At 38.5% G+C, this 13,084-nt stretch overlaps 1 protein-coding gene across 1 annotated transcript in view; it reads left to right on the forward strand.

The window, feature by feature from the left end:
- The window catches only part of polrmt (RNA polymerase mitochondrial), a 47,926-nt gene that overhangs the window by 22,745 nt on the left and 12,097 nt on the right, over positions 1-13,084 (forward strand). The window contains exons 13-16 of the mRNA XM_005795713.3: positions 1,951-2,130; positions 3,966-4,052; positions 5,950-6,063; positions 11,740-11,792. Of these exons, the coding sequence (XP_005795770.2) occupies positions 1,951-2,130; positions 3,966-4,052; positions 5,950-6,063; positions 11,740-11,792 (434 nt within the window). The remainder of the gene's footprint in view (positions 1-1,950; positions 2,131-3,965; positions 4,053-5,949; positions 6,064-11,739; positions 11,793-13,084) is intronic.

A 13,084-nucleotide genomic window follows, 5' to 3' on the forward strand; every position in this document is an offset into this window, starting at 1 on the left:
AAGTTATTTAACCCCAGCTGATGCAATGAGTAACTCCTCATTTCTTAAACAACCATGGCAAAAGACACATCCTGTGGTCGTGGAAAAGACGTTAGTCTGTTTAAGAAGGGTCAAATCATTGGCATGCATCAAGCAGAGAAAACATCTAAGGAGATTGCAGAAACTACTAGAATTGGGTTAAGAACTGTCCAACGCATCATTAAAAACTGGAAGGATGGTGGGGAACCATCGTTTTCCAGGAAGAAATGTTTTCGGAAAAAAATCCTGAATGATCGTGATTGGCGATTACTTAAACGTTTGGTCAAATCAAATCGAAGAAAAACAACAGCACAACTCAGGAGTATGTTTAATTGTGAACGCAAAAGCATTTCCACACGCACAATGCGAAGGGAACTCAAGGGGTTGGGATTGAACAGCTGTGTAGCTGTAAGAAAACCTCTAATCAGTAAGGCTAACCAGAAAAAAAGACTTCAGTTTGCTAGGGAGCATAAAGATTGGACTCGAGGGGCGTGCTGCAGTGGCGCAGGGGGTTAGCACGCCCCACGTTTGGAGGCCTTAGTCCTCGACGCGGACGTTTCGGGTTCGACTCCCGGTCCCGACGACCTTTGCCGCATGTCTTCCCACCCTCCTTCCTGTCTGCCTACTGTACAAAAAATACGAGCCACTAGCGCCGCAAAAACTCTTCGGAGAAAAAAAAAAGATTGGACTCTGGAGGAATGGAAGAGGGTCATGTGGTCTGATGAGTCCAGATTTACCCTGTTCCAGAGTGATGGGCGCATCAGGGTAAGAAGAGAGGCAGGTGAAGTGATGCACCCATCATGCCTAGTGCCTACTGTACAAGCCTGTGGGGGCAGTGCTATGATCTGGGGTTGCTGCAGTTGGTCAGGTCTAGGTTCAGCAACATTGTGTGCCCAAAGAATGAGGTCAGCTGACTACCTGAATATACTGAATGACCAGGTTGTTCCATCAATGGATTTTGTCTTCCCAAATGGAACGGGCATATTCCAAGATGACAATGCCAGGATTCATGGGGCTCACATTGTGAAAGAGTGGTTCAGGGATCATGAGACATCTTTTTCACACATGGATTGGCCACCACAGAGTCCAGACCTTAACCCCATTGAGAATCTTTGGGATGTGCTGGAGAAGGCTTTGTGCAGTGGTCAGACTCTCCCATCATCAATACAAGATCTTGGTGAAAGATTAATGCAACACTGGATGGAAATAAATCTTGTGACACTGCAGAAGCTTATTGAAACAATGCCACAGCGAATGCGGGCTGTAATCAAAGCTAAAGGCGGTCCAACAAAATATTAGAGAGTGTGGCCATTTTTTGGTGGCGACTTTTTTTTTTGGCCAGGTAGTGTATTTGTGCATTGAAAAAGAACATACAACATACAAGAAGTGAAAAAAACAACAGGAATATAAGAACTTCTTGAGTTTGGAGCTATGTTATAGTTTTACAGCTGCTGGAAGGAAGGATCTGCTATAGTACTACTTTGTGGACTTAAGATGTAGCAGTTTTATGCATGGGGTTCTAAATCCAGTAATCAATTTTTCAGTGCTATGCATCTCAGATGGTAGGATGTGTTTGTGAAATATTTTGAATATATGAAATATTTTAGAGTTGACTAGATACCAAACATAAATAAAACGTGAGGCATTGAGCAGGATTTTAGTGTGATCTCTGTAAATATTATCTGGTGTTCTCTTGCAATGTAGATGTGCAAATATGTGGATTATCAGGGGATTAAGATGCATCTAATGCATCCACTATGTCTATAATAAAATCCCAATTAACTCCGTTGAAGCTTGAGTTTGTAGTAAGACAAAGGGTTAAAATTGCAAAAGCATTACAATGCTATGTGCAAAGCAGGATATTCTCAAATTCCCTTTAATAGCTTGACTGACATAGAAGACATTTTTCTATCTCCAAAAAATGTGTTTCAGGTCGAAGAGCTGCGAACTCGCGATGCTGCAAAAGGCCTGAAGATCGCCCAGGTTCTGGAGGGCTTCATCAGCAGGAAGGTGGTCAAACAGACGGTGATGACTGTGGTGTACGGAGTCACTCGTTACGGAGGGCGCCTGCAGATAGAGAAGAGGCTAAAGGAGATTGATGAGTTTCCCAAGGTACAGCAGTGGTTGAGCTGGTGATGAGTGAACACACTGTTCACTTGTATTTTTAGCCTTTAGTCAATGTGATGTGACGATGAGGGTCTCTTACTTTTTCCTCCCAGGTGTTTTTACTTACACAGGGAGTATTATTGCAACTTGAGTCATTTATGTCATTGTGATCTGACCTGCTATAAAATTAGATGTGGGACTCAATTTAATTAAATCCATTTAATTACTTCGATGCCTTGCAATTAATTAACTGAATTGTATTTAACACAACAATCAAAGTTTTGTAATTTCTTTAAAATTTCATTAGTGATTAAATCAGAAAAATGCTGTGCCTTCATGCTATAGTTTGTTCAAACACACATATTCATATTCACTGAGAAACCAGCAGCTTTGTGCTTCATGTAATTCTAAACTCATGTAATTATGTCGGAGAAAAAATTCAAATATTTTAACAAGGACAACTAATATTCACTAATTTAAACACCAGTTCAAATGGCATGTAGTCTTACATTGCACGAGGAGATTAGAAGTGCTTGTTTTGTAACATTTTTTTTCTGTAATTAATTAATCAATTAATCTGAATTAAATAGTTGAAGCACCTGCACTAATTATAACCAAGGAACATTTAAAAGACTTGGATGGATGGACCAAAAATCTGACGTTTACTTTGATTTATTTTTATGTCACGCTATCATGTGTACAATATCTCTATTGAAAACGAGCTTCTCTGTATAGTTTTTTTGTGCTGTAGAAGTTAGAATCTGTTATAAAGCACATTTTCCGATTGAGATTTATGCTCCTATATATGGTTCATGTTCAACAAATTAAACAAAGAAAACAAGCAAATGATCTTGTTTTAATCAGGTCCTATAATTGGCAATAGTTTTGTTATTTTGTATTTTTGATAATTGCTTTGAATTTCTGATGTCTCTGTATAGTCTGGAAAATATGGAAATGTATGAAATAAGAGTAGAAAAAAACATTTGGTTCCAGGTTTTTCCATCCGTCCGCTCATTCTGACATGGAAAAGTATACTCACCTGGTTACACAGAGTGATTCTCCCTCCCAATTAACTCCATTGAAGCTTGAGTTTGTAGTAAGACAAAGGGTAATCTGAACAGTGCAGTGAATGTCTGCTGTGTGCAAGCATGTTGCGCCTGTTGTTTACTGTTGTTTTGAGGCCAGAAATGAAAAATCAAATCTTGCCAAAATGAGTCAGACGTGTTGTTTTCAACATTTATGCACTTCGGCTGTTTAAGATTTTCATCCAACAATTCTTCTGCTTGATATTGTGTCTATATATTTACGTTAAATCTATTTTTAGTTCAGGATCACTATTCTTTGGACATAAAGGAATTTCATGTGAATAATTGCTACCTGGGTAGGGGAATGGTTGTCTGTCAAACATTCAATGCTTATTATCTGTCCTACAGTTAACTTAATCTTAAAAATACTTGAAGGAAATTACACATTTCACATAGAGGGCATCAGCAGAACGCCTCTCAGCACATAAGCCTCACAGCTGTGTTCTAAATGACTTCTGCTTAATATCCTGTATTGGTTCTAACAGGGAATTGGGTGGGCCTATAATTGTGACTGATTACGGTGGGGATGTGCTTTGAGCAGGAGGTAGCACCTACTGTGGAGATCATGTTGCTGTAATATGAGGATAAATGCAATCCAATGTCCTGCAATTTATATCCATTACTTCCATTACACTTTGGATTTGCTACATTAAGTTCAACAATAATAGTAACTATGAGCCAAAAAGAAAATAATTTTAATTTCATTAATTATTTAGATATAGCTTGAATAAGAGGTTATTATTTTTTGCGTTTCAGGAGCACGTATGGGATGCGTCACATTACCTTGTGCGCCTGGTGTTCAGTGGCCTGAAGGAGATGTTTACGGGAACCAGAGAGATTCAGGTGAGCCAGTTTCAACCACGCAAACATTTAACTGGTATTTTACTCCAATAGTCCAACAGTTGTTAGACATTGTGCCTCCGTCTGTTTCTCCACTTTTCCCTCACTGAAAAAGACAAAAGAGAAATGGTTCCAAATAAATCCACCGTCCGCCTTTCTAAGTCACGTAGTTGCAGTGGATCTCGAAGGTCCTGAGGGCTACAAGTTAAATCCCATGTGGATGAGGCTTGATGTAGCACATCCTCCGGCTGCTCAATGAGATTGACATGAGGATTTTGTAAATAGGGGTTTTCTTGAGAAGACATTATGTCGACGCATAATGTGTTGCTAGGGGAGACGTTACAATCAGGGTCCACTGTTGATTGACCTGGTTTAAAATCTTTGTTTTTCAACTTTGTTCTTACGCATTGCTTAATTAATTGTTGAGAAGATTGGTTTACATAAACTGCAAAAGGCACCTAGCTGTATTATGAGGTGTTTTTTCCTAAGGTGTTACTTCATAATTTTTGAGTGATAATTTTTGGATCACTCAAAACTAGAAAAACTGCTTTATTCAGTAAAGAGCTTCAATTTAGCTGAAAAGTTACACAAAATATGCATTCGTCTTAAATTTATGCAGTTTGAAGGACTTAATCAGCATTCATATTGCGAACTGCTATAAATACTGCAAACATTCTTACCTCTCAGTTGGGAGTCAGTTGCTACATATCGATTGCTTTATTTAGACCTTGTGAGATCTTACATTTGCCTTTTAATATGTCAATTTTCATTGTGAAATATGTTTAAAACTATGACAACAAACTAACTCAACATTAATTTTAAAATTTATCCTTAATTTAAATCCTAGCGTTGGTACCTTTATATTCAAAAACTCAATTGATTTAGGTAATGTTTCATTAAAATGGAGATGGTGAGTGAAAATAACAATTTCAATGTTTTGGATTTAGTTGGTTTGCCAATCCAATTGTCTGTTTCAATTGGCTGTGATCAGTGATGTGGGGGTCAAATACAAATGATGTGGTTTTTTCCCCTTGTTTATTTTCATTGACGGCATCAAACCTAGAAAAAAAACAAAAAAACATTTTTGTTGCAACCAACAGTATGTACTTTGTCATATACTGTACAAGATTTGTGAGTTTAGTATCACTCACATAAAAGTTAGGAAGATGACATTTGTGACCTTTATATGGGCCAAAATGAAAATGAGTTTGGCTCTGCTTTAAACTCTGCTTTGACCATGTGTCCAGTCCCCACATTCATTATCCTTTAGCCTCCATGAATTTACTGACAGATGTCCATGTAGTTATTCTTTTACTTTAGTGTCTTTGCTTCAAATACTTTCTTTTGCAGAAACACTTGAGTTGCTTCAAGTTCTACTTCTTGGTTGTAGCACAAATCTTTCTGTTTGTGTGCATCTGTGTGGTGAGGCAGTAAAGCTTCCTTTTTTGGAAAAATTTTTCAGACACTTGTGCAGGCAGGATTGCAGGTTTTATAGCGAGCGTCAGCTTCTGACCTGTTCCACAACAACCCCGCCACAGTTGTTGGCCTGTCTTTAAAGCAGAACAGCAGATTTAGGGCTGAAATCCAAAGATCGCTTCTTGATGCAGAAGCTGGCTGAAGTTTCTGTGTTCTGTGGTTGAAAATGTACCAGAGGATCTATTTATGGGTCTGATTTATTAAATTTTGATCCAGCAGACCATGACAGCTTTATCTCAGTGAACTCAGTGATTTGAACACGTCTACATACACAAACACTCACATGCAAGCATGGATACGACCATATGCGCATAGCAAATATTTAGCGGATCCCGGGTACTGAAAGTCCTCTGAGTTTACTCATCAGTATGTATCCTCTATTTTTGTTGTTGTTTTTACCACTGCTGGTGTCCTTTTGTTGCAGGACTGGCTGACAGAAAGTGCCAGGCTCATCTCCAAGTGTGGCCACACTGTGGAGTGGGTGACACCCCTGGGTTTACCGATCATTCAGCCTTATCACCGCACACGCAATTTAGTGGTAAGTCTCACCATAGGACTGACTTTCCACTGCAGAGAATTGGTTTAACAGATATTTGAAAGTAGTCAGTCAGGTGCTGCTTCTTGTAAAAGTATTTCTACACTTTTAACCTGTTCAACTAAACCTTTATTGAAAGTCTATATTTGTGCTGACTGTCTTGTCAGAGCAAAATCTTTTTGCTTTGTCCATTCCATTCCAGCTTTATTATGAAGTACTACAAAAACAGCACAGTTGACCAAAGGGCTGTACACCATAACCAAAACTAAAACAAGCAAAAGAAATACAATTGTTTATTTTATATCCTTTGCAGCTTTCTTTCCAGAGGAAATAAGACTCACAAAATTATTCAATCAATACAAGTTTCAATCTTCCCATTGCATCAGTGTCTCATCCGTGATTTTAAGCTGTGTTTTTGTAGATGCCATGTTCGTCTTGGGCTTTCCGAATCTCTCTGGGTTTGCTGCCGGAGTGCGCCACCGATGGTGTATTGCGATTATTTTAAGTGGTGCAACTTTAATAGACCTCAGCAACATGACCTGTTTTGTTTGTCGCTATGGAGATCCTGACAGTAACACATCTTGGAGATATAACATGATGACTGTGTGCCAGCGTGTCTGCAGATAACACAGCTTCGTGTGTGTTATACAAACCGGGAAGTGTTCCTATCTGTATGAATAGGGAAAAACGGTAACCTCTTAACTTCTTAATTGTTAATGACGTGAAGGGCGGAGGCGGACATGTTGCCGATCAGATAAGTAACTCATGAGCTTGCTCAGCATACAAACTGCTCTTTTAGTCTGACTTCAAGCATAAGGTTGTCTTAGACAGGAAATGCCACCGCGGTAGCAGGTGCAAATGACTTAGAGTGACAGATGGTAAATCCCCTGAGAGAGCTTCTCTCTCTCTCGCTGTTGGTGGTGATTTTCTTTCGCTGATCTGACCTCCTTCTTTTGATTTACAAAAGGGACCAGAAAGATGCTCCTTTTCCCTTCAAGGCCTAAAAATAAACAAAATAGTAAACAAACAAATAGGTTAAATGAGATTTTACTGATAATTTTCTTGATCTGCTTCAATAATTCTCTAATCCAGTTGCATCACTGGGCAACAAAAATGAGACCATCTTGTAGAAAGGTCACCTTTGCAAAGTATAGCTGGATTAAATTTAATCTCTCAGTCTCCTCGCTGCATCTGAAATCCAGGGCCGCTGCGTTCCTGTGGGTTATCAGTAATTACACTGTAGATAGAAGGCTAGGGTGGAGATTAATGCTGTGTGGAAAAAAACAGAAAATAAGGTGAAAGTAGCGGGTGTTTTGTCGCAGGAGAATTGTTTGTGTACATCTGAGGGGAAATGTAGGAAAATTAGAAAAAGATGAAAAAGGCCATGAACAGACTTTGGAGAGGACCCCTTACTAGACTAGAAGACACTAATCCAATCAGAGGTCACTTTGGCTCATGTTTTTTTATAAATATATATATACTGTCCCCTCCACCCAGGGTAGCTGTAGTATAATCTTTCTCAGCGGATGCTAACTCGAGGGAATCGTCAGATGGATTGGCTGGATTTGACCGGATTTGTGGGTTTATAGTGTGACTAAAGGCTCGTGATCTAATGTCCTCTGTGTGAGAAGAATTAGTCTCCTCTGGGTTTCACTGATCGGGCCTCTACACGATATACACGATAGCTGCTGGTGGCCTGTAACAGTTTGAAACTAATGTGCTGTCAAGAAATAATTTGCCTGATTGGTGTCACAAGCCCACTGAGGTCGCAAAAGTTGAACGGACTCTTTCACCAGCCTTGGATGGATTTTGTGACACATATGTAAAAGCTGCTATCGCTTACAGTTCCTTCACAAAAGTATTCAAATCCCTTAGACCTTTTCAAATTTTATTATGCTACAACCACAGTTTAGATTGTAGAGTGGTGCGTTTGAATTTAGCCTCTTAACTAAGAGGCTAAGAGGATGGATGCTTCTCCTTCCATCCTTATGGCGCTTTTTCTTCGTGTGGCTTTCCATTGAAATTCATGAAATGTATCTGTAAATGTCAATGTGATTCCATTCGGTTGCCCTACATGGTTTTTTTCTGACTTTTTCAGAATCTTGTGGCATTTTGGGCCGAACTAAATATGCGGTTTGCGTTGTAATGGTATCACCCTAGAAAAGTTATGTTTAGTGGGGATATGAACAGCTATAGGCCAGCGGCGGTGTGGCTAGGTGAAACAAAGATGATGGAAACGAGAAAAATATTGCTGTAATATATAATTGATATGTGATGCTCACCTTCCTCTGATGAGTGGAAATAATTATCTTTTACCCAGTTACCTTGTGAGCATCTGTACCGTCCAGAGCTTAACAGTGATTTCGACTTTAGAAACCCATATCTGACAGTAGGGCAATCCAAGGTCTCCATCTGTCTTAGCAGCATGGATTCAATCAGCTCCCTACACGGATCATACGCCCCTTTCATACATTATAATACAAGGTAGGGATTTGATTTACAGTATGGCAGATGATAATTCGCATTAAAAAAAGGAATCACTTTTTTTACCTGTTCCATGTTTAAAGTCAAAGCTTCTCCTTATACCTCTCATGCAAGTCCATCCGGAGATTGGATGTTAAAGGGAAAAAGGCAGATTGTCTCATCATCAGTCCATCTACATCCATGATTGTTAAGATGGCAGCCATGTCACTAAGTGATGGGATTTATCCTTCTTCCTTTGCTTCTGTTCTTAAAGCTTTCTCTGACTGTGTGAATCTGTCAATCAACACACAGCCCCCTTTAACCAATTGACTAGAACCACCAAAGCGAGAAGCGTTATGACCCCCTAAAGCTAGGCTCAATGGTCTTTCATTTGTGCAGCTGCTCCCACCTCTCTTCCTCTATGTTCATCTTTCCCTCTTTAATGTATTCAGGTGGTCTTTTCTTTCATAGAAAAAAAAGATAAAGAAAGTTGTTTGCAGTAAACCCTGTAGAAACCCTTAAGTAGCTACCTCTGTTTCAGTGGTTTCTGGTGTCAGAGGAAATGGATAATCTGGACAAGAGTGTATATGATGGCAGATAAAAAATGAAAAATAACGAAAAGAAAAATGTAATTTAATGTTAGACAAGCATCACTAGTGGCAATGTTATATTTAGCTCTCCCTTTTTAATGCTCTCTGCACACACTTTCAGCTGCATGGCTTATTATATAGTATAGTCTGCTCATGTGTATTTGTCTAAAAAAATATATACTATATTATAACCATCTCTAATGTTGGAGTATATGTCATAAAATAATTGTGTATACATCCCTACTTTGTCAAAAACCTTCAGTCTGCTACTGAAGGAGCTCTCTAGTTCTGAAGGACAACCAGTTCAAAATCTGGACATAAATCCAGTCTCCATTCAGCCCAACTGGGATCAACACTGGGATTAATTTCATAATGAATAATGAGTACAGTTATCAATCTTTACATCTACAAATGTGGTAAGAGTTATACCCCAGTTCTTTCCTTTGGTCTATCCCTTAGAAATACTTTAAAGCTTAGTTGTTTTTTTTCTAGGCTCTGTGAAAACAAAAGGAGCCCAAAGCAACAAACGCATATGTAGAAAAGTCTTTTCTGTCATTTAGCTTATGCCTAAATGTCTCTTATTGTACGATTCTCTGTTAAAAACTTCCATTATGGGCCTTGAAACTGTCATTGAATGTGAAAAGTCCAAAAACAGCATGGTTCTCATTCGTGGTTAATTCTCACACCTAATACAGACTCATCTAGAAATAATTCCTCAAACAAAGCTTGTGTGAGGGTGACCAATTTACAGAAGCCTCATCAGATGTTGTTATAACCAGAGGTATTGATCCTGCAGTTTCAACCCTTTTTTTCAATGCTTACTTGGCTACAATCGATGTTTAGGATCACTGAGTGTACTTCTGACGAAGGGTCTAGTTCAAAATTAAAAAAGCTTTACAACACAGAAGAGAGCTTACAACAAGAAATGTTTGGTTTCTTTTTTACTGGGACGTCGTTTTAGATCCAGAATAAATGTGAAAGTGGAAAGAAGATTTATCCAACAAGCAAGCAATCTGGATCACGGCTGAGTTATGTATTTAAATTACTTTTTTCTTTTCGTTAAGTCATAATGGCAGTAGTTTTTTTTTTCAATACTGGATTATGTTTAAAAGGATCTAGAATAAAAAAAAAATCTCTCCTCCACAACAGTCAAGATTTGTAGCCGCTTAGTAAATAATTTGAGTTTATCAATCAATTTCCCCTCAGAGAAACAAACAGAGGAACCCAACGCAGTAACTTACCGGGGATCCAGCATGCTGCTTAATATGGATTAATTATCATCACTTGGCTGTCTGTGATGCAGCTACTTGTACTTGACCTCAAAATCAAGGAAATGGATGCAAATTAGTCCTCATTAATCACTGGGAACAAACAAACAAACACATTTTCTGTTCATTCAATTTACTGTGGCTAATTTAGCTCTGAAGCCTGCTACCGATGTCTAAAAGCACTTTGATTATTTACAGTGCAGATAACTGTGTTTGCGGCACCCTGAATATAGTTTAATTGGACCTTTCAGTGCTGAAGCTCCATTTCGTCAGTGAAATCACTAAAATGTGCCCAGGCGGGGTAATGGGGAGGGAAACACTAGGATCCATTACCGTTGGCCCAGCGCAGGGTAAACACAATAATAGCATGAGTGTATATTGACAGGAGGTATGCTATCTGTTGCCAGTTTTATCTATGGGTTGAGAGTCGCCTAAAAGATGAGAGATGGCTAAACTCATTCTTGGTACAGCTACGAGGGGAGCCCTCTGTCGTTTGGAAATGAAGAAGGGAAACGCGGTACAATGAAGACGAACAGCAGAATTTAAATTGTGTTTATTTGAAGCCAGCTCGGTGTGCATGTACTAGCAAATGGCCTGCTCTGGTCAATTTTCCTCTCTCTTCTACTGATGGTTTGTAACAGGGATCAAGTGGATAATAGCGCTCTCTTCACTTCTTCCCGTACTTCTTCTCTCAGGAGTGCTACGCTAATATGGAACTGCATTGTCAATAAATGTGCTAACGTATTGCCTAGAGTAGAAAACACCACTTTTTACACTATTATCAGGAATGGCATGAGAGGATTTTGACCATATCATCATTATATTGTATACTGTAAAATCTCCAACTCAAGCTGTATAAAGTGGAGTACGTATTAGATTTAGACATATCAGGTGATGTGTGTAATAAAGGAGGGTGTGACCTGTGGAGAACAACAAGCATCAATGTGTGCAAAATGATTGACTCAAAAGACTGCTGTCTTTACGGCAGCAGGAATTTATTTTCTCCATGATGTCCTGAGTGAAATGCTGCCAATGTATCGCATGTTCATGTTTTATTTTTACAAAATATCAAATAGTACTTTAATTAAGAAACATTTATTTACCACATTTTGAGCTCTACAAAAATTGCATATGGCAGTGAAAACAAAATCTATCTTTTTTCACTTTTTATGTTTTGTTTGGGATGTTTAAAAATATGGGTTTTTTTCTTTTGGGGGGGGATTGGCTTTGGTGCTATGAGTTTCTATTATAGTTATAAATACATTCTGACCTTATTTATCCTATTCTTTACTTAATACTTTAATGGCCATGTTAACCAACTGTTCCACTAAATTAATTTCACTGTTTTTGTTTTCCAGCTGAAGAGTACCATGCAACATATAAACCTCCAAATCAGCCACGACACTAAAGAGTAAGTCCCTCTGTAGATTTATTTCAGTTTGTCTGATCTTATATAAACACTGACCCAGCAGATACAGTGAGATCACATTCCTCTCTTGTAGCACTTTGTGACATTTGTCACTAAAATGTCACCAGTAAGTTTGATCGTAGTGACCTGGAACAGGAGCAGAGAAAGACCTGGTGTTTACCGCATTGATTTCTGATTTCATGTAGAATTTGTCGCTACAAGTTTTCAAAATGCAGCTTGAATAAGCTTCCAGGACACACTTTGGTTTCTGTCCCATGGAAAATATTTTGGCTCTCACTGATTCCATTAATTTCTTATTTATTTTTTTATCTTTTGGGGACCCCGACATGTTTCTGGCCATCTAACAAGTTTTTCTGACAAAAATGGGTAAATAGAGACAGAATATTTCAAGGGAAAGACAATCCAAACCAATGGAGAACCATGTAGAAAATGTAATTTTCATTAAACATTAAGCTGCCCTTGCCAACAATAACTACTGTCAAGTGTTTATTATACCTAACAGTCAGTTAGGGGGTTTAAGCAGAAAGATCGTATGACAGCATCTGAATCAGATGTATACCCAGTTTTTGACTTGACCACTCCAAAATCGTAATTTACGTTTTATTATTCAGACATTAACTTACCAGTACAATTTGGATCATTGTACTGTAGAAGTCATGGTTCAATCAGTTCAGTTCTCCAGCGCTGAAAGAATTAAATCAACCTCTGATCACCATGTTTGATTGTTATGATGATGTTTTGCACCATTCATAACAGAATTGTCCACCTTCCTAAAAGGTCGATTTTAGTCTTGACAGTCTACAGAGTAAGTCTCGGGGATCATCATCATTATCAAGATGTTCATTTTTGCTTTGTCCTGCTCTTATTTTTAAATTGTGAAGACCCACATTAACTGAGGCAAGTGAGACCTGCAGTGTTTTTGTTGCTGTTCTGGGTTCTCGTGCGATCTACTGGACGAGCTGACAGTTTTTTATGATTGGTAAATCATTGTCGTCTAAGACCAAAAAAAATGAAACTAAACTTTGCAGTTTCAAACGTGGCGCCCACAACGGTTTTATTGGTGGACTAACCCTAAACAGTAGCACACTGGTTCAGTACCACACTTATGTTATGTTGGGATCAATATTACCGTTTTTGTGGAAAAAAGAGCTTCACTTTCTGTACAAATCAGATAAACTTGTCTTGGAAAAAACGACTCCAGTGACCTAAAAAAAATAAACCAGTCTATAATTTCCAACTTGTCTTCCAGATAGCATTGACATGATACAAACATT

Source organism: Xiphophorus maculatus, chromosome 9, assembly GCF_002775205.1.
Source record: "Xiphophorus maculatus strain JP 163 A chromosome 9, X_maculatus-5.0-male, whole genome shotgun sequence".
Classification (NCBI taxonomy): domain Eukaryota; kingdom Metazoa; phylum Chordata; class Actinopteri; order Cyprinodontiformes; family Poeciliidae; genus Xiphophorus; species Xiphophorus maculatus.